General features: G+C 39.0%; 1 protein-coding gene across 1 annotated transcript in view; it reads right to left on the bottom strand.

Annotated features, from left to right (window-relative positions):
* Nucleotides 1-9,705: 9,705 nt before the first annotated feature.
* The window catches only part of LOC124164127 (sodium-coupled monocarboxylate transporter 1-like), a 40,753-nt gene continuing 27,923 nt past the window's right edge, over nt 9,706-22,535 (bottom strand). The window contains exons 11-15 of the mRNA XM_046541310.1: nt 21,731-21,920; nt 19,892-19,978; nt 17,851-18,053; nt 10,843-11,068; nt 9,706-10,197 (exon numbers count right to left, since the gene is read on the bottom strand). Coding sequence (XP_046397266.1) covers nt 10,147-10,197; nt 10,843-11,068; nt 17,851-18,053; nt 19,892-19,978; nt 21,731-21,920 — 757 coding nt within the window. The 3' untranslated portion in view covers nt 9,706-10,146. The remainder of the gene's footprint in view (nt 10,198-10,842; nt 11,069-17,850; nt 18,054-19,891; nt 19,979-21,730; nt 21,921-22,535) is intronic.

Below are 22,535 nucleotides of genomic sequence, written 5' to 3'. Positions count from 1 at the left end.
GCTAGGCTTAGATTGCTTGAACAATTGAGAATGGATATCTTTAAGAGCGACACAGAGAACATGATATTAGAGCTACACTATATTTCCAGGTCCGATAGAAGCGATAAATTAAGAGAGATGTTTTGCCTAACGGATAGATATGGGAATTCGTTTTTCCCCCGAACCATGAAGGACTTTAATAAACGCTAGTTCATGTTTTTTAGCTGTAAACGGCTGGTATCCTAACACCCCCTGCCACACGCCTTTTAGGCGGCTTGCGGGGTATTATATAGATGTAGATGTAGATAGATCACTGGTCAGCAATCCTAAGATTGGTTTGACGCAGCTCTCCACTCAATTCTCCTTTCAGCTAATCTTTTCACACCTACGTATTTAAACTCTTTCACATCCTTCGTTATCTATTCCATATATTTTGTCCGAGGCATTCCTTTTCAGTTTGCCATCCTCTTGTCTCTTGACGATTGTCTTCATCAGGCTATCATGTCTCAATATGTGGCCTAAAAGTTTCTTCCGTCTGCTTAGTAAGGTTCTCATGAGGTTCTCTTCTTTCCTACTCTTCTTAGGACTTCCCCATTACTAACTGGGTCGATCCATTTCATCTTTATCATTTTTCTGTAGCACTATTCATTGTTCCTATTTTATTTTGATATACGAATTTTTTATGCAAACTATTCCTTGAGAGAAATCACAAAAAAAAATATTTTTTTTAGTTGGACCAAAATAATGGTCTAGGGTCAAAGTAACCAACAATTACGGTATCCTATACTTCTGTTTTATATCCTTCGCCTTTCCACGTATCTCATTCGAGGGCTTCCTTTGCCTTTCTTTCTTTCCACTCAATCTCCTTGCTTCCGGGATAATTAAAAGTGATTAAATCCTAAATCTTTGCAGAATTTCAAAGAACTACTTTCCACAATCCATTTCATTTATATCAATTAATCCGTTAAGAAAATGTAAAATTTATGGGTGTTTGAATATATTTTTCCAACCATAATATCTGCTCTAGTATTAATAGACTAGGTTACCCGAGCGAAAGTTTCGCACTTCCGCGCAATCAGGGAATAAGTATGTTGAGGAAACGGTATAATTAGGTTTTTAAGTAGAGAAAAAGATGAATCATAAAGTACTTTCTTTATACTTGTTTTCTAGGAAAAATACATAATAATTACATATGAATACAGGCAAGAGAGTTTGGTACTAGAAGGAACAATCATGGCGTCATTCAATTCTTGAATTCTTTGAATATATTTTATTTTGTGAAACAGCTAAGTGTTTTCTTAACCTTTGTGCATCATGAAGGAGTTTCACCATGTTACGCCAACCACCATCGCCGATTTTTTCACTTCAAATTAGAACAGTCAGATCAGACACCATAATGAAAATAGGTATGCTAATACATTGTCTTTTTACCAGCATCATTTTTTTCCTGTGTAATCCACCGCCTAATCACAGGATATGCACAAATTTTAATTGGTGTTTTTTTCTCGTTCTTCAGAACTCCTTAACTTACCAGTACACCTGTATTCTTGACTGGAGCTTCGATTTCTGTTTCAACAAATTTTCCCATTTAAGTGTACCCCGGTATCGTTCTGTGATAACATCACCTCTAATTGCTTGCTAGAAACCCTGAATTTCATTAAAGGTCGAAGCACATTGATGTGCGATATCATTTTGTTTGTTAACAACTCCAAAATGGACAATTGACAATTCAGTCTGTTCCAAGTAAAAAGCAAGTTGCAAATGTATTTTCTAAGCTTGTTGCTAGAGAACAGTTTGCAAATTTACATTCTTTATCGGGCATGTGTGAACGTTAATTTGAAGTTGAATGTGAATTATTTATTTGGATTGTAAATTTTACTTTCTGTTTTTTTTTTTCATTTTTGTTTTGCTATCGATTAGGTAAGAGTTATTTTGAGCAAAAGAGATGTTTATTGATATTTTATTTATTTCATTTTGTTTATTGCAGCATTGTAAACTTTAAGGGGAGTGTTAAAGAAATTTGAAAAGTTGTGATTCGGAAGCATATATTACTAGTGTCTATTTTCACTGCTCTTTTGTTTTTATGTCCGTTATGTAATTATCTCTTTGTTCGCGTCGCTGCCACTTCTGCAATTTTTTGAACCGGAAGGAGCAAGAAAGAACATCCGGGGGCAGAGGAGTTCATCTCGTGCGAAGCGAACGATCATGTGTGTGTCAAATATTGCGTGTGCATTGATTTTAAGAAATATCCTGGAGGGAGCGAGAGATGATTATTCTGATGAAGATGATGATGTCTTCTCTGAATTTAACTATAGATGCGTGTTAGAGGTGAAGAGATATTGCGATTCATAATTAATGACTTTTCGTCCTCACCCAGTTTTATTTCTGCCCACACGGGTTTTAAATGCCCTTTATAGAGACTTATATTTATTGGTTACTTGTAAAGAAGTGACCCCATGTATGTGGACTTTTTGTATTATTACTCAAATCATCTCAAAGTATTTTTCTTACTTTAAATTCATCAATTGTTTATTGTGTAGGTTTCGGCTATCGCACAAAATATACCACACTCACAACACAAGCATATGTTCACAATATATATTGTAATGTAATCTGGCTAATTGTGGTAATCATGGCTTACCGGTACATCGAAAACGCGCCTTCGGCGCGACATAAAATGTGAATCATTTTTTTATTTTTCACATTTTCACCATTAAAACACATGTTGGTAGTTAGAGATCGTTGCATAGCTACCAGAATTCCAGTTTTTTTAGTCCAGTATTGTATTCCCGATGACATACCCCTGAAAAAATGTACTTCGAAAACTAAAATTAAGCTTGTGGCATTATCTTAGTCTTCTAGTTGACTTTTTGTGAGGAATCACGGGAAAGAAATGATAATTTCGATGCCACCATTCCGCCGTAAAGGTAATGTGATACGAAGGTGAAAATGACATTTTAAATATTTCAGTATGTATTGTTAATACCCAGTAAACCGAATTATTTCTTACGGTCTTCAGCCTGCCTTGTGCGATACCATTGTTTTGAGGTCAGTATATGGGCGATCTAGGCTATATTAAAGATCGCTCTTGACGCTGAGCTGTGTCTCCTTTAGGAAGGGGTGCGTGTAGGGATGGTGCGACTTAGTTGCCTCCTGCAGGCGATCTGTGTTGAGGCGAAGTTTTGCGACCAAGGTCTAACACTGACCTCTACCTCGGATGCAGGGCTCTAAAATCATGGCCACGGGCGCATCGGAGGTTGTTGTCGCTCTCGTTAGACCCATGGAAGCGAACCGGGGTTGCCTGTCGCGCATAATAATCGCTCAGTTGCGGAGCACCACAGAGGTTCAGAGCTAAGTCCACCGTTCTGGGACTGAACATATTGACCAGTTCTCCAGTTTGGAGCGTAGCGCACGATTACAACTTGACTTTCCGGTTCAGTGGACGCTGTTGAGGTAAATAAATGGGCATTAATTAGTTTTTTTGTCCCTACTCTCTTTGTGTTCCTTTCTTTTACGCCCATTTTATAAAAATAGAAATAATTCTAAGGGCAAGTGATTAAGTAACCTTCAATAAACGAAAAGAACTCATATTATTTCGCACGCACACTAAGTAATTAGCTTTTAATGATAAAAGTTCAATTACATAACATCGCCCCCTTTATTTTATAAACAACAAGCAAGTTTTTCTAACATCATCATCTTTTTCACAGTTCGATTCCATAACTGAGAAACCAAACGGGGAATAGAATCAAGGCGGCCATTATCAATTTTTGCCACGTGACATGACAGTGTCAGTCATGAATTGAACAGTCGCCATGTATATAAATAGCCGTTTAAACTTTTTTAAATATATCCAATAGGGGGTCAAGTTTTGGCTCATTATTCGATTGATGTTATGGGAACGTGGAAATTGTGGGCGTGGTAGCCTAGTGGGTGGAGCGCTTGTATTCTTATTGAAGGGTCCCGCGTTCAATTCCCGGGTGATGCCATACCCTCAAATAAAATATTCGAATTGCGAGGTGGACCAAGGAAAGACGGTCTCATCAACCTAAATATTTGGTAGTCTCACGCCTGTTGCTAAGTCGGGTGAGCTCTACCCTCACCAATCGTAGCTAACCTTCGGGTTGAATCAGTGGGTGAGTGATGATGAAATGATACAAAATAAAAATAATTGTTTATAGCAAACGTTTTTATCGCAAACTGTAAAGAATACTAAAATCTTTCCGTGTGGAATTGTTTATATGTACACAAGCCATGAAGAATTTGACTTTTCAAAAATTACACTGTACATTTCCTACCTCATCTGTCTCCTCTTTTTGTTATAGCTCCTTTTTTCGTTTGTAAAATTTTGTTGGATCAATTTTTCCATGAACTTTGATGTAAACAAATTTGTCGTTATGACTCTATCATTCTCGATCCTTTAAATGAACGCAGCGCTGCCATCGGATTTTGTTGGCCATTTTTAAAAACTAATCTCCACATTCAATTTTAATTGCTGAATAACAATCTAGATACAGTTAAAATCATAATGAAAGTGTTAGAATGTTGCATTTTCATCTGGTTCTGAGTATTCTGAAATGTTCAGATCGATAACTAATCGGAAAGTGGTTGTAATTGAATTGGAAGATTTGACCGGACAAGATGACAAATCACGAAGCGAGTTTATAGAAATATTATAACAAGGGTAGTCACGTGAGCAGTTTTGTGATTCACTAAAAAAAATTAAACAAAAAAATAACGTAATTATGAAAAATATACAGTCTTGGTTGTTTAGAATGCAAAGTATTTAGGTTTTTTTTCTATGATATAATACCATGTAATACATGTACGTACTTACTTGAATTCAAATTCTGTGCCTAAAATATATGTCAGCGCATATGTGTTTATATATCAGCATGACCCTATGTAAATGATGATAGCCAAAAAACAGGTTGTCCTTAATGGCTACCTAAAGTTACTCCGTTTTATGTAATTAATTCTATTGTGTACTTATATTTTTTTGGAGTAATAAACAATTTATTATTATTATTTATTACTTGTGGCCTAGCGGCGTTATATTCATTTCCACTCCGAACCAGTACCATGTTGACCCGGCAGCTCTGGTTTGCTAACTGGTCTGTTTTGATGAGCTCTGCTAGGCCCCGGAGCAAATCATTGAGATTCACGAAAGTGTCTCAATTGCTATGTTGGACGACTGCTTCTTGAGTGCGATCATTGGGATGAAGTGTGACCTTCCTCTCCTTACCGTGCTTCTTTTCTGTTGCAACCCTGGTCTCATCCCAACCCCCTCGGCAATCAAGCGCTCATCACCCATGCTGTGACCTTTTCTCTGATCTTTCTCTTCCTTTCCCCGCAGGGAGTTAGTATGCTTTCATCATAGTCTACCAACTATGCGATGGCTATTTTGTCGCAGCTATCCACTCCATTTTATTACGTTATTATCATTATATTTTGAACAAGTCACAAATTCGAACCATTTGAAGTAATTGATCTTGTAAACATTTATCGATTCTGACCGTTAGTCTTTGTCTGTAGGCACAAAATCGTTCGATTCCGATGTGATAATTAATTACAGGTGGTATGAGAGATAGGTCGTTTCCAGAAGTATATATCAACGGGCATGCGCGTCAGACGGGTTGGTTCAAAAGAAAACATCAAGACGTCAAATTTTTCGATCGTTTCAGCAAAGCATGATAGATTCCGCGCATTACATTATGAAACATTACGTGCAAGTTTGGCTCGGGAATGTAAAAATGTGGATGTCCCCGAAAGTGCCCGCGTACCGAATAAATTTAGTCGACAAGATATTTTTTCCGGTCGAATTCAATTATGAGAGGGTACTTCTTGCAAGCCATCTCATAAAATATTAATTGCATCAATCGCAATCTTAACGGAGGCCGTCAAAAAATCACGAAAAAACCACCCATGGTGGAAGAGGATTATTCGCGTGATCGTCTACATCCGGGCATTTCCATGAAAATGTCAACTTTTTCTCTAAAATTAAATATTAAGATGGAAATATTTTATCTTGATAAATGAAAAGCAAAATGATTGAATTTTATGAAATCAGTATTTGAGACATTATTCAGAGCCGTATAAAAGTTATCAAATTATACTTCGTTCCACAAAGTTTTGAAGATGTTTGAAATCGCTACACTTAGCAGGTTGACCTGGCAGTAATTCCGTCACATGTTAATTTTGGGCATATTTAGAAGGTATTTCGATAATTAATGAACATGTTAGTTAAGTTAAAGTTCATGAACATCACCTTCATGAATGTTTTTGATAATCCACAGTTAGAAGTTTTACAATTTTTTTATATTTTACAATTAAATCGAAATATCCTATTGAATAGTTTTCTCTAAAGGTAATTCCGTCACAGATGGAATTGCCCATCCGATTGTAATGTATGTAATGATTACAGGTTCCCCTAATAAGGATCATTTTAATGTAATTGGACACTTAAAATTTAATACCATCTAGGCGGGATTCGAACACCGCGACTATCGGTTTGGCAGCCACCACCAGTGCAGTGCAGTGCAAGGGGTGATTCCTCACCCGGCATGGAACACCCATCCTAGCCTTGATCAGAAACGCGCTCGCTTGTCCGACACAGGCCAAGAACTCAGGACAACGACGCGCGGTTAAACCAGAACTAAGGAGAGTGCTATGGACACGAACGGGCTACCATGAAAATAAAACTATTAGTTAGTTATACGTAAAAAAAAGTTAGCGTAGTAGGTGATTCCTTACGTCGCTAGTGTATGGGACCCACATGAAAAAGGAATGGTTTCCAATATTGATAATCACTATAAATCATCGTAACTCCAAAGCTTCGATTTTTGGGCGCAGGTTGTCAGACACATCGTTTGGAATCGCATATATACTTTTCTGAATTATCCTTCGTCCTCCATTTTATCACCTGTGATTTGCTGTGAATGTAGGTTTGGAATCATAAACGTATGTACACCGATTTAATATTTTACCTGGAGGACCTTTCATACCCTCTTTACTTACCTTAGGAATCCTCCCGAACTGCGTTTGGCTGGTTTGCGTAGTTCTTTTCACCAGCGGAAATCCTTCCTTCAGCCAGTTTTTTGACTGAGAAATCCTCAGCGCTTGCGTAGTATATGTAGGCTATGCTATCCAAAAAATAAGCGTTTTTCATTTCACTTCATACAAATAGCACGTAAATTCAGTTTCTCAATTTACATTGGAATGGTACAATTTTGTGAAAAGACACCCAGGACATATTCACACACATTAAAAAACAGACATGTCTAGCATTGGGACCACACCCCCTGTGGTCCCAATATTACACTTACCTGTTTGCAAGCTGTTATTTAATGTTACGATCACTACGGCGTATTGAGTGGGTATATCAAAATAACTATCCAAAATGGTTTTTTAATAAATCCAACACAATTTAGCACATATTAACATAGCTATGACGAAAAACTTCATATTAAATCCAGAATCTGGAACTGTTCGTAAGATCTGGTGGAATGGTATGGTAATAGTTAAGGAATTCATTATGCATTGATACGTAACTATTTACATGTTTACAGTTTATTATTAGTATTGCTTGTGACGGGCACAACTAGGACAGAAATCCAAGTAGATGGTAATCAATCACCCTTGTGAAAATTACATATTACAACAAAACTGTTTCGGTGTTGGGTTGACAAACAAAGGTTGATTAACATGTGCCCAAGGCAATGACTCAAAGCATTTGAATGCTAGTTGCTATGCACCGCTCCCAGGAATAGTTGAAGCCTCGCTGAAGCCCGTCTGACACATCAAAGCATAGCCGACGACAATTGGAAGGTGCCCAAAATTCGATCATAAGGATTAAACATTTTGAGATGCAAAAACTGTCATATGAAATCCAAGTAATTTATCTCCGAGGTCGCAACCTCATCCTTATTATATGAGCTGATAAAAATGAAAATTTACGTATTTTCCTGTGTATATAAATGGAGCGCGATTCTAGAGGCCCTCCTTACGATGGCCTGATGCACAATTTCTTGGCATCACTTTTGAATGTGGTTTCAGCATTCCAGTGCTATGTGATAAGTGTCTCAAGTTTTTGTTTCCAATCGTGATATAAAATGCACTTCTTAGTGAGGTTTCAGCGCGGAAAATGATTGGGTGGGAAACAATAAATTGCAAACGAAAATTGTGAAACTTAATGTAGTGAATCACATTTTGATTCATTACTCGCTATTAAATTTCATGAATTTTTTACTTAAAAAATGAAAAATTGCTTTAACATTGGAGAAATCTGTTGGCGAGGATAAAAGTTTCAGGTAATTTTAAAAGTTTCAAAGTTATCAGTCGTGGACTTAATTTAGCGCAGATATCTCCTCGAGATAACTTTTACATTAGTAGATAAGTAAATAAATTTAATTCGTCGAATATTTTATAGAGTCATTGGTAGGCATTGGACATCTATTGCAAATGGACTCGTTCACTCAACCTGAAATCTAATTTCTTTAAAATAATTCGGTAGATGGGTGGGAAATATAAGCTACCACTACAGAAAACTTCCATATTTAGCCATTCTCTTGTAACTTTAAAATAAGAAAACGTGAAAGTAGCCGCCCAATTTTCGTGAGTTGGTGACGTAATGTGAGTTTTGGTTAATTTATTTGATCGGTAATAACATATCGCCGGGGAAAGAATCGCTCACCAAAAAGTGGGCAATAACGAACCACACGAGGAACATGTACAGTTACGAGGAGTAGCTGCGAGAAGGAGACACGCTCGGCTTGAGCCCGTGACGTTATCAACTTATCTGAGAAAGGGTTGAGACCGTTAATTAGCTCGAGAAGTTAGTCCAGGATCAAAAACCGGAAAAATGCAAGCTTCATCATTTGTTAAACTTTATCATGTACGTCAATGACATAAAATCGGTGAACGAGCCATTACATGAGTCCTAGCACCCCTGTCGAAAAGGAAGCGTTCGGGGAAGTGTCCGGGTAGTGTTGCGGGAGTGTTCAGGAAGCGTTTAACGGTACGTGAACGCTTCCCGGCAGCTTCCCGAACACTTCCTCAACACTACCTGACTGTCGACCCTTCGCTTGCCGAACACTTCCTCGCCACTTCGTGGTTGAAACACTTCCCGGACGTTTCCCCGACACTCCCGGAACGCTTCCGAAGCGTGGGAAACACTTCCTCGACGCTCGCTGGACGTTTCCCCGACACTCGACCGCGACCGTTGTCGACACTCCCCGAACGCTTCCGAAACACTTCCGCGGAAGCGTTCCAAGTGGGCCATAATCTGCTTCCCGAACACTTCCGCGACACCTCCTCAACGCTACCCCAACACTTGCCCGCCACTTCCCGAACACTCCGTCCGACGCTTCCCCAACACTTCCTCAACACTTCCGTTTCGCCTGGGACATGATAGTAGGTCATTTTGAAGGCACATTTATTTATTAGTGTTGATGTGATAGGCAAATTAGTTTTGTCAACCTCTGCTTCGTACGGTTACAGTCCAAATGGCCTATCTATGACCATCCGTTTTGAACGTAATGAAAATTTGGAGAACTACATGTTACACTGAAGAAACTATTCTACTCTAATGGACAGTAGCCCTTTCGTATTGTCCATCTCTTGAAAAGGGAGGTTATTGCGAAAGCTCACATTTCTTCCAAAAAGAAAGCGATAAAAATCATGTGAGATTTAAGAGGCTTCAGTGCCATATATGTATACAAGTATCGGTATTGGATCAGTACTCGCCTTTTCATTTGTACCTTGATGCTTCAAAACATCTAGAACAAAGTCTTTGCCATTGCTGTCAGTACCCTGTCTGTAAGGATCCAATAGGGAATCACGAAAAAAGGAAACATCATTGGAAGTGGATACAGTCAATAATCGCAGTATCTATGAATCGTGTGCGGAATTTATGCTGCAAGGAAATGGAGAAAAGGAATCGTTAGTGTAGTTTTATAGATACAGCTAGAAATCGCGAGTACAATATAATCGCTACTCCGCACTTGATACCGAAATGTATAAATATCGGTTGTAAGCGATACTGAAAAGTGACCGTGTAGCCCCCTCTATTGAGTGTGAAAATGAAAATGAGTCGTTTATGAGGAACGATAAAAGTTTCAATGATAATACTGCTGTGATATTGCCTACGTCCCCTCAATCTGAGTTGCATCAAGTCTTGTCATCTTCTTCCGCCGAGGTGATGATTATCAGCTGCTGACCCTGCGAAAGATGAAAGGACTGTTAAAAAGGACATTGAAAATACACGAGACATTCCTCTAAACATTGTTAGACTATCGGCAATGGAGGCGAGGTCCAGGGAAGGATATTTTGAGGAGGAGTTTTCCGTAGGTTAATTTAGTAATTTTAATTTAGGTATGTAGTAACTTTAATTTTAAACTAGTAAATTTAATATTCAGTAACTCTGCAGTAATTAGTTTAAAGTATACCGGGACTAGCCGCGGTGATAACTTTTTACGGTAGTCACCCGCAGCAACACCTTATCCGGTAGTGTCCAAAAATATCCACAGGGAAGAATGACGCCTCTGTAGCTTAACTGGCTAAAGCACTCGACCGGAAATCGGGTTCGAATCCCGGTCAAGGCGAATGATTTTTTCTCTGTGGATCTTTCGCACGACTCTGCAGTAATTATTGATTTCTTATTATTTAATCAATCGAAAAAAAATATTTGGTAAAATTATATATAAATATTATGATAAATTACTGCTATTATGAGATATGGGCCGAGAGCTTGTTGAATTGAGGTGGAATGACACATAAAATTATTTAAATGCAGTGCAGAGTGGCATATAGATTCCATCTTCCTCTGGGGGGGGTTCTCGCTACGGTTTCAGGGGGATGACTCACATTGGTGAGCAGTGGTCCCTCAGCATCCTTGGTGTCACTTGACCCAGTGTGTCTCTTGGCCGGGAGGAAGCGACGGACGCAAGGCGCAATCAGCATAGAGTCCAGCTCGTTGAGATCTTGTCCTCCGGTGAGACGACTGCACAACGCGCCCACGATCATTGTCGTCAGGGATCCCAAGGCCGCGTAGTACATGTACGACAGACGAAACAGGGCCGGCGCCTCTAATCTATAAAAAGACAAGTGACGGCATCATCATGGCGGAGTTTTTAGTGGCCAGGGGGAGCCTGGCCCTCCCAACTTAAATCTTAATTTGTTCGAAAAAATAATCGTGTACATTCAAGTAAAATAAAAAAAAACATCAAAAGTTTAAATAAATTTTTGTCTTTGATGGTACTAAAAATGTTGTTTTCAGAGGCTTAAGGAAACAAATTTTCTAGGAACACGTACGGGCAATGGAATACCCCCCTTTGATAAGGGTATTCCCCGGATCAGTGGGGGTGCTCCATAGCCCCTAAACCGCCAGGAGGATAGCTAGCCCACCACCCCCAATATAAAACTCTGAACTTCGCCGTGGCATTATCATTGACAAAATAAACTGTACTTTATCACAATGAATTTATTTTCCCAACAGCTCTTCCATGCAAAAAATCTGGGCGAAATAAATACGCTAAACTGAAGATTTGGGTTAATAATCTGCTGGTATAACTTAATTCCGTACCATAAAGTTATGTTATGTGTAAATTATTGTCAGGGAAAGATGAAGGATTATTATTAATATGAGATAAGGGCCCAGAGTTAGTTGAATTGAGGTAGAATGGCCGATAGAACAAATTCAATGCCGCAGTGCAGTATGACTCGGTAAATAAGTTTTCCAGGCATTCATTTAAAACATTAAGGAAGAGCGCGAGGTCCACACGCCACATAATTCCCGATTTCGTGTAATGATGGTTCAAGATTGATCAAGTTATTTACATTTTTTACCTCCGCTTTTTTGCATATGGAAAAATCACAAGTCTTGTTCCAATTAACAAATAGAAAGACAAATTTTACGGGGAGGGGATGTTGAAATCAGTGATAGAGTTTTCCAGACGCCAAATTAAGGAAATTAAGGAATTTCATTTCAGGCCCAGTTGATTAATTTCGACGAAAAAATCGTTGTTAATTTCGGCGCCGCAGGTGGTCGTAATTCTCCTTTTCGTATCATACTCTATATTTTTTTCTATAAGTGGTGTAAACATCTCGAGGTAACTCGGTGATACTTTTTTTATAATCCTACACGAACACAAAATTTCGACGAAAAACAGGGTCCGCCATATTGTATCGTATCGGTCACAAATAATGCAACTGAGTCGTGAAAGCTTCCAAGAATTAACAATAATAAACGGCATAATAATATTGCAAATTTTTGTTTCTATTGAATCAATACAGTAGGTGTGGCATTAGTTTTAACTTGCTAAATTTCGAAAACAATTAGGGCAATTTTTGCGAAATTTGTTCAACTTTGAGGCCAAGTAATTTGTTTGAAAATTTACCTATGAAAAACGGTTTGCGTCAAAAAATGCACTGATGTATTAATAACATCAGTGCAAAATTTCAATTTCCGCACTCAAAAAAATCAATTTTGAGTTTTTGTCCAGCTTTTTTCGATTTCAGCCCACTGCACAGTGGGCGGAAATCGGAAAAAGCCGGACAAAATTACAAAATGGCTTTTTTTGAGTTATAAACTTGAAACTTCGCAGGTATACTCAAACATGATTGAAGATTATTGATATGTACTTCATTTGACATAGATCCTACCCGTTACTGAGATACAGAGGCTCAAACGTGAGCAAATTTCCATAAAAACACCCGTCTTCAATTTTCTCTGAAAATCTTCCAAAGTAAGTGAATGGTGAAGTTATGGGTGGATTCTTGCCGAATAAAAAACCACATAATCTGTTAGCATGGTGTTTTATCTTTAATGTTCCGTAATCTTAAAGAATACAGCCCATAAATTCTTACCGTGCAGTAACAAAATGGCGGATACTGTTTTTCGACGAAGTTTTACATTTAGGTAGAGTTTCAAATAGGTTTTCGGCAAGGTCGCGCAGAGTAACTTATATAAGAGCATTGTTTGAAGATTTCTTGAGGTCTTCATGCAGTTTCCTTTGAAATAAGTTTGCGTCGCCGGAAATTACATTGATTTTTCGATCGCGCGGCAGGGTTCTTCTCCGCGCGTCGGGAGTTGGATTAGCCGCGCCGCGGTAAGGTTATTGAAGCTGTATGGGTTTTAACGCTCAACATTCACCGTTTTTATGTTTTGCTTCAAGACACCGATTCTCAAATGGTCTATGGTGAAGACAGTGGAGGTTTTTCATGCGATGTACTTGCACGTTTCATCGGAGTTCATTTCGTTATCTTTGGATACTATCGAAGACCATGCTTCTATTAAAAGCGTTCAAACCTCGACAAAGTGAGTTGTTTTCCTGGGACTCATACAAAAAGACCTACCAGAAAGATACCAGCTGAGACCCTTATACCTTCTTCAATCACCGATCCCTGACCCTCAGGATTCTAATTTCGAAAACGGTCGTTTTATGACACCCTGGAGTGGAGCCCTTGGCCGTCTTAACGGAGGTATTTCCATGGGAACTTCTAGCTTTTTTAAAATGTGCATCATACCCTCAGTTCTACTTTGACATACTGATTTTCATGTCTTTACACGTTTACCATGCGTTCCTCCCCGTGTGCGCATTAGGGCATTGGATAACCATAGGTTCGACAAATTTATTATTTCTAAATTTTACATAGGCTCCATCCGCCATTCCATAGAAAATGCCACCTCACATTATTACATGACTTGATATCTACAAGATAATATTGGAATTGGTAAAAAAAATCATTCACTCGGTAAAAAATATTTGCTCCATTATTTATCGCGGAGGCTGAATTTAAGACAAGGCCCTGATGCTCTGAAATTTCTCAATGACTTCCTGACAAAACGCATTCTATGGCCATACCTTAAGAAATGGGTAGAGAGTTCTCGATATAAATGTTGGCTCGCTGACTCTGTAACATTTCCAGAATTTGTTATGCATCACTTTCCCGATACTTCAACGACAGCCGGTTGAGTATTGTATTTTTGTAAAAATCTATTGCTCTCAAATTGATTGACTAAATAAAATTCCCCCTGTAGCTTCATGCTACAAAATTCATATTATATTTGCCAGGCATTCCAGGGCGGCCAAAAAAATGTCGCACCTAATGTGTTAGATCACGCAGAAGAAAATTCAAACTTTAAAAACTACTGCTACTACTGCTGAGCTTGCTCTCGCGGAATCTGTGAGTTTGAGAGAGAGGGGAGACACTGCAGCAGCTCACCTAGTTGCAGAAGTAACAACTACGACCCCTACTCGGGCTAAGAGAGTTCTTTCAAAGTGGAGGACGAGTGAAAAGGTCCACCCTGAGATGACAGTGGAAGAGGCACTGTCATCGATGATTGCCTCTGATTTGACCAAGCGTCAACATCGGTCGTTTCGTAGGACAGCTCTGAGCCATGGACACGAATTGTATCCCAGTTATGATAGAATAGTGATAGCAAAAAAAGGCAGCTTATAACGACGGAATAAAAATAACTGAGACCATGTGCGAAGTAAACCTTCAAGCACCACTGAACCACACCATATTGGGAACAATAGCCTGCTTAGCCACCACTTCCACCTCTCAAGATTTAAATGGGGTGGTGAACTACAGATTAATCTCTAAGTACGGTTTTGATGGAAGTTCGGGCCACTCTCAATATAAGCAAATGTGGCAACAAGTGGATGCTTCAGATAAATTCCTAGTCATGAGTTCCCTTGTATCTCTTAGTTTGATTAAAAAGCAGCAAGTTACAAAGGCGCTACAGGTGACGACTGAAGTTTCCACTTTCTCTTGGTTAATTACATTTATCTCTAAACTTTTGATAAAGAATTTAAATTGCATCGGAGGCACTTCTCATATATAGGCTCTACAATTTCAGATGTCATTATCTGGGAAAATCCACTGCCGACGCCGACACGCTTTTGTCATCCCATCGGCTTTAGGTGAAAAAAAAGAGACAAAAGAAGTTACAAAATCAGAAAGACATTACCTATATCGAAAGGCAGGTGGATGGCCTTAATGATTTCAACTCTGGATTTTACACGATCAAGTTCTGCTTACTACTGACCATGATCAACGGAAAAGAAATGCTTACATTGCTTACCTTATTTTCCTAATTTTTTCTTAATCTTAAGACCCATATAATTTATTATCCTACAGGGAAGTATAGTCATTTCGAAATTAAGAAAAACGATAGTTTTTAGTTTGCAACACACTGAAGGACAGCTGATTCATGGGGTTCTAAATCTGCGGTGCAATAGCGTCAGGTATTTTTAGGGGATGTAAAAATATCGTTCACCTGATATCGATAAATATTCTGTTGGTTTTGTACGCTGCACTGCCACATATGATTTTCTGAATGCATATTTGATATGTCGTATCGATTGGAATTTAAACAGTGGCATTTGATAATTTAAATTTTCATTTATTTTAGTTAGGAAAGGAATGCTAAGAAAGTTTTCAGCTAAAATTGATAATATAAATTAAAATAACTATTTTGAAAAAGATGTTCGGGGATTTGTTCAAAAACGTACTTACAGGCAAGTGGAAGTTTGAAATTTCTACGCTCCACAAGCAAATTAAAATCACTTTCACAAATTCTGCGCACTCAAGACAACTTAACTTTCCTTCACCACAGTCAAAGTAGAAATGAGCGTATGATACACGTTTTAAAATATCTAGAAGTTCCCGTGGAATTGTCTACCTAAACTACCCTGTCTTCATCGTATCTGCTTCAACAACTTTCTAGTGCTTACTGTAGGTGCAGAACATGAGATTGTCACCCGATCCATAATTTTCGTCCATAAAATTTTGATTATTTAGTTGCCATCAGTAATCTATGTTCATGATTAGTAATTTTAAGTCACTGAACACTGCATTATTAGCCATCTTTTTGAACATTATTCTCTTCATCTCAAGAGTAAAACATTAGATTTAATGACGCTTTTTGCAGTTCGTTATTTGTTCAATTTGCCGACTTGGGTGGCGGCGGGGTAAAATGCTCGCCTGTCAAAGAAGTGTCGGGTTCGAGTCCCGCATGGGTAAGTTTCCTTTATCAAGCGCAACGTTGTCGCAGAATAATTTATTCACGCTATTTATGTCAATATTGATCCGTCGGTACGTATGAATAAAGTATGAATTTTGTAACGTAAAGCTAAATGTGGAATAGTATTTATTCAATAAATTTGAAAGAAATAGATTTTTACAAAAATACCAACTCCCGTAGAAGTATTGAGAAAGTAATGCAAAGCATATTCCGGAAATGTTATGGATTCAGCGAGCCAATTTTTATAGCGACACAAAAATCGTTCATTTTTTCGTTCCCATGGAAATACCTCCGTTAAGACGGCCAAGGGCTCCACTCCAGGGTGTCATAAAACGACCGTTTTCGAAATTAGAATCCTGAGGGTCAGGGATCGGTGATTGAAGAAGGTATAAGGGTCTCAGCTGGTATCTTTCTGGTAGGTCTTTTTGTATGAGTCCCAGGAAAACAACTCACTTTGTCGAGGTTTGAACGCTTTTAATAGAAGCATGGTCTTCGATAGTATCCAAAGATAACGAAATGAACTCCGATGAAACGTGCAAGTACATCGCATGAAAAACCTCCACTGTCTTCACCATAGACCATTTGAGAATCGGTGTCTTGAAGCAAAACATAAAAACGGTGAATGTTGAGCGTTAAAACCCATACAGCTTCAATAACCTTACCGCGGCGCGGCTAATCCAACTCCCGACGCGCGGAGAAGAACCCTGCCGCGCGATCGAAAAATCAATGTAATTTCCGGCGACGCAAACTTATTTCAAAGGAAACTGCATGAAGACCTCAAGAAATCTTCAAACAATGCTCTTATATAAGTTACTCTGCGCGACCTTGCCGAAAACCTATTTGAAACTCTACCTAAATGTAAAACTTCGTCGAAAAACAGTATCCGCCATTTTGTTACTGCACGGTAAGAATTTATGGGCTGTATTCTTTAAGATTACGGAACATTAAAGAAAAAACACCATGCTAACAGATTATGTGGTTTTTTATTCGGCAAGAATCCACCCATAACTTCACCATTCACTTACTTTGGAAGATTTTCAGAGAAAATTGAAGACGGGTGTTTTTATGGAAATTTGCTCACGTTTGAGCCTCTGTATCTCAGTAACGGGTAGGATCTATGTCAAATGAAGTACATATCAATAATCTTCAATCATGTTTGAGTATACCTGCGAAGTTTCAAGTTTATAACTCAAAAAAAGCCATTTTGTAATTTTGTCCGGCTTTTTCCGATTTCCGCCCACTGTGCACTGTGCGCCCGTAGCAAAATTTGTGTCCCTCTACCGATCACAATGATTTAGCCTTCACATCCTGGGTGTTGAGAGGCGTACTAGTTGGCGGCCCCCCGTCGCCTAATCCCGGTACAAGTTCCGATTTAATTTTTTAATGGCCTAACTTACCCAAGGATAAGCCAATACCGCCTGAGATCGTGTGACTATATACATAATTGTTTATGTTCCTCGAATTCTGCCATAAGAATACTGAAGGAAGCGAAAAAACATTGTTTTCTGGTAATTATTGACTAAAATTCCGTCTTAAATGATTCTTATGCTTTTCCAAGGGTATGAATATTTTAAATGGTATTGAAGTGGCACATTAAATAAGGTGTGCAGCATGATATGGAAGTTAAATTGTGTTAAACCCTGCTGTAAGATTATCATCGGAAGACCATTTCCCGCGCTTCCCGTAGGCCGTCTAAATAAAAGTTGGGGATAATGATAATGTTCCAAAGCTAACTTTTACTGTTATACTAGACTTACTAGTTCATACAATAATGATAATGTTACAATTCTAACTTTTACTGCTTTAATTGCTTATACTAAAGCTCTTTGCACACAACTTACGAGTCCTCTGCAGGTGACGCCGTGTAGCTTTCGGTCGTCATGTCGGCGACGGTGGTTTCGTTGAACTCCGCTGGGCAGCAGCACCCGCTCGTGGAGAGCTCCAGAGTGGGGTGTTTAATTCTGCCGAGGAAGCCGTAGATAGTCGCACCTACCACCACCACGCCATTCACCACCATGCCCGCAATGCCGCCCGCCAAGGTACCCTGGTGCCGAATTAGAAATAATAGGGTGGTTTCCTATTATTTTTTTATTGCCTAAATCGAAAGATTATTACTCCTGGAGTACGTATTTCACGCTTTTAGATTTTTAAATGACAACATCTATTTTTCGCGATCAAATGAAAAGTGAAAAATTTCAAGCGCGCGAAAACGCGACGCGTAAGTAGGAATGAAGGGAAAAAGTCCGTACAACGCATTTCTGGTTCCCCCTCCCGCCTGGTAGGTGACCTTGATCGAGGCTCTGAGCGCTGATAGGATGCAGGATGCTAACGGGTAGCTGAGTACCTTCCTGTCTGGTAGCGCATGGCTTAAAAAAGGTTTATTAATACCTTATCAAGCGAAGAAAACTTTCCGACCTTAGCCAGTTTTAATAGGTGATTATTAAGACATGTTTCCCTGAGCTCTGTGACTCATGCATGCATTGGTAGCCTCTGACGATGCATAACTCCTATCCTCTCGTGTAGAAACTAGGTCCCTGTGACGTCACGTGGAGTGGAATCGCATGGGCGCCAATCTGGCCTTTTTCAAATGAGGATAAAATTTGACCCTTGCCATTCGTCTAAACCGGTATTTCAAAAACCAAATAATTTGTGTATTATGAATACACTAATGATGGGTAACGAATCGCCATCAATGCCTTTTGTTTTCTTTGATGAAGGAAACTACCCTATTCTATCTTCTATTCATCCTTGGGGGGCACAAAGTACAATTGTATCGGGCATGTCATCATGGTATAAAAATACACGGAATAGCAAGAAAAAAACCTTGTTTAATGATCTCTGGGCCACATTTTCTTCAAAAGGATTTGGGCACTTCTAATATTTTGTCATGTAAACCATTTTTCCTTCGTTTCGAAGTTTCGGGTAAAAAATCATTTGCATCACCAGGAATGAAATACATCAAAGTTTGAAATTAAATAATTGAATATTATATGTTGAAAACAAAATAAGGCATTCATTTTAAAGGAAAAAAAACAGTCTTCTGGTGAATAGTACCAATGAACACTATCGCACTGTAAATAAATTAAGTATCATATTACTGTGGACCAGTGTCGCAGCGAGGGGGGGGGGGTTTGGGGGATAAAAAAAACCCAGAGCTCAGAGAAATTTTTAAGTTAAAACTATTTTACTTACTTGGATTAGTATTTCTTATAGAATAGTGTGAGGATTAACAATATTTCCCTCAGAAGGCCGTAAAACTCAACATTTTGAACCATTTATCTTAAATTTATTTCTGGTGGAGGCCCCCCGCACCTCCCGCTTACCCTAGCAAGTATGCCACACCCCAGACACCCCAGTATTAGGTGCGCCTGAAACCCCCCCTTTGCCCTAATTCCTAGCTGCGCCCCTGCTGTGGACCATTTTCTTAAACACTTCCTATCTTCAATGCACAATGGTACCTAAGTCAGGTATGTCAAGGCTACCGTGACAATAATGGCAACATTTTACCTGCGGGGCATTCACATTCTAAATATGCTTACATTTCAGTAGATGAGAAATGTAATTTCGTGAAGTACTTGGCTGCCAATGACCCTCCCCTACTATTCCTTCATCAAAATTTGTGAGAGGTAAGACGCAAAATAAATAGGCAATATTTATCTTATCAGATTTTTTGTTATTTAGTAATGTTTGCTAGTTTAGGCAAGAAGGAATTGAGTACCTAATATTAGCGCTATAATAGGCAAATAAAAAAGCTAGCACCAAAGAGAAAAGAGAAATTAATGCTCCCATTGAAAGACAAGCTTATGTTTTACACCACTTATAAATAATGTTGAAACCGGCGGTCTCCTTCACTACCTAATCTATATTTTGAATCCCTCTTACCTCAGCATTGGCCCATGGCACCAAGATGCCCAGGCTGAAAATGCCGAATATCGGCCCCGAAGTCATGGACAAGAGGCTCATCGTTATCTGAAGTAAAAAAATTAAGAAAGGCGTTTGACATGGAATGAGTGCTAGTCATAAATTATTGTGTGTACGATTGAATGAATGGCAATTTTTCACTTCTTGAAATAATTTTAAGTTATGTGTTGTTTCGATGCACAATATCAGGGGTCTCCAAAATACGGCCCGCGGGCCGGATCCGGCCCGCGAAGATCTTTCATCCGCCCCGCGCACTCATTTCAATTAGCGCGCGATTCTCGCTCGTTTAACTCTGTGAGACGCCGCTAGGAGCATTGCAGCGCTGTACTGCACGTCAAAGTCACCTTCAACTGTTCGTAAATAAGAAATACGCCACCGTATACTTCAGTAGGCGTTGGTATCGAATACTTCAGTCATCGGCAAATTTACTGTACGGCCCGCGGGGCGATTCGGAACTTGGAATGTGACCCTCGTGGCCTAGTAAATTGGAGACCGCTGCTCTATATCATTTACTAGTCAGGAATACTTATGCCCATTTATGTATACTTGAGATCAAATTTCAATAAAAATGCATTGCATGCGTGAGTTGGAAATTTCTGAGTTTCTAATTTCATTTGTATTCAAGAATCAATGCAATGAAAATCTCCATTACAAATTAAGTAATGGTTAGATTTGATATTCGAATACTAGAATGTAATTTTACGCGCAATATTACTATAGATGAGAAATTTCCTTCATAGTCGTAATTATTCATGTTGCACCAGGAATGGAATACGGTTAATTTTCACAGAACGAGCGATATCACACTCTGAGATGAAAAAATCCCTCCTTTTATTTATTTATATAAGTTATTGGTTGAGATGCGACTTTTTTGGCTAGTATTCTAACACGATGTTATGTACGAATTTTCGGATTCAATCATATGGCTCAAAATTTTGCGCATACGATTTTCTGGACTAGAAATTCAGGATACGCCTGAATGGAATTCTTTCCTTAGATACTACTTTACGACTAGGAGGGGTCTAAGTGTGAAGAAGAAAAATCAAGGAAAGGTGTCAGACAAGGGTGTGCACTGTCTCCATAATTTTTAATCATTATATTGAGAGAGAGAGCTTTAGGAGTCAATTCAGAGAAGGGTTTGAGAAAACCCTGATAAACACGGAAAGGAGAATGGTCCGGTCAGTCAGCTGAAAATCAATAAAAAACAAAACTAAAATATCAATGAGCGTAAAAAGTGAGTAATCAAGGGCAAAAATGATTCTAGGAAAGCAAAAGCTTGAAGTGAAAGATTTCTGCTACCTAAGAAGTTGAGTAATCAGTGATGGACGAATCTAGAAATAAATAGTCTATAGAATAACAAAGGCTAAGTGGGTATTCTTGGTAAAAATCTGCTTCCACCTGAGAATTCGAGCATAGAAGTAACATTTCACCAGATGCTAATTATTAAGCTTGTTTCTTTTTCGAAGTGAGTGATGAACGTTGACGGTAGTAGAGAAGTAAACTGTGGAAACAATTTAAATGTGGTGACCGAATAATGAAGAAGATAAAATAGATCGACGTCTCACACACACATCCACTTGTGGCTCCATTCTAAGAGACTTTCGTCTTCAGTGGATGCGTTGCTTTACAATTAGCTCTGGCGATCTTTGTTGCTTTGGTTTATCAGCCTCGATAATGCTTTACAGGTAAAGCGAAACTTGGGCCAGGCAAGACTTTTAATCAATTTTACCATGTACTCAACAAGGTCTCAAAATTGTGACAAACGTATTTAATTTTGGCGGCAGTTGCTTTTAAGTTTACCTGCAAGAGGGCTCCCAGCTGTGCGACCACGTACGTTAGTGCAATGCAGATGGCGCCATAGACGAAAGCGATGCTCTTGAGAATGGTGGCCGAGGTTGTCTCAGAGAATTCTCTTTTGGGCAGCAGCACGCCTTTGACGAAGTCCTCGAACGTGGTGGCCGCCAGGGAGTTGAGCCCAGTGGAGACGGAACTGTGAGCGATGGGAAAAGATAATTACAATGGGATCATTATCCAAATCAAATGTGGTATGTGAAGAAAATTCTTTGAACCATTCTTCTCAAGGGATGATCTCCTATTCCTTTAAGGTCATTTTACACTGAGCACAAAATTGCGCAGATTATAACGGCATTAATTTGTCATTCTGGCGTGAAATTGCGCGACTGCACGGAAGAAATTAAAGCAGGGGCTATTTCGCCATCTCACGTCCATGCGTATTAACAATTCACCACTTTACACGACGCAATTTTGTCTGCGCCTTCATAGGTCATGCGCATGTCAGATTGTGCAATTACATTCCCCGTGTAGAACGGCCTGAAAGAACAGTAAATTCGGTTTCGCTAGTGGTAGATAGGGTTTCTCAAATTGCAGCGTCGGAATGATGTATGGGCAATTCCACACGTGACGGAATCACCTTTAGAGAGAATTGTGCAATAGGATATTCCGATAAAATTGTAAAATAATAAAAAAAATTGAAACACTTCTCTCCCGGTATAGTCAAAAGTCTTTAATGAAGGTGATGGTCATATACAGAACACAATTAACCATCAAATACCTTCTAAATATGTCTAAAATGTGCGTGTGATGG

The sequence above is a fragment of the Ischnura elegans genome, chromosome 8, assembly GCF_921293095.1.
Source record: "Ischnura elegans chromosome 8, ioIscEleg1.1, whole genome shotgun sequence".
Taxonomy (NCBI): Eukaryota; Metazoa; Arthropoda; class Insecta; order Odonata; family Coenagrionidae; genus Ischnura; species Ischnura elegans.
This window is presented reverse-complemented; position numbering and strand designations above follow the sequence as displayed.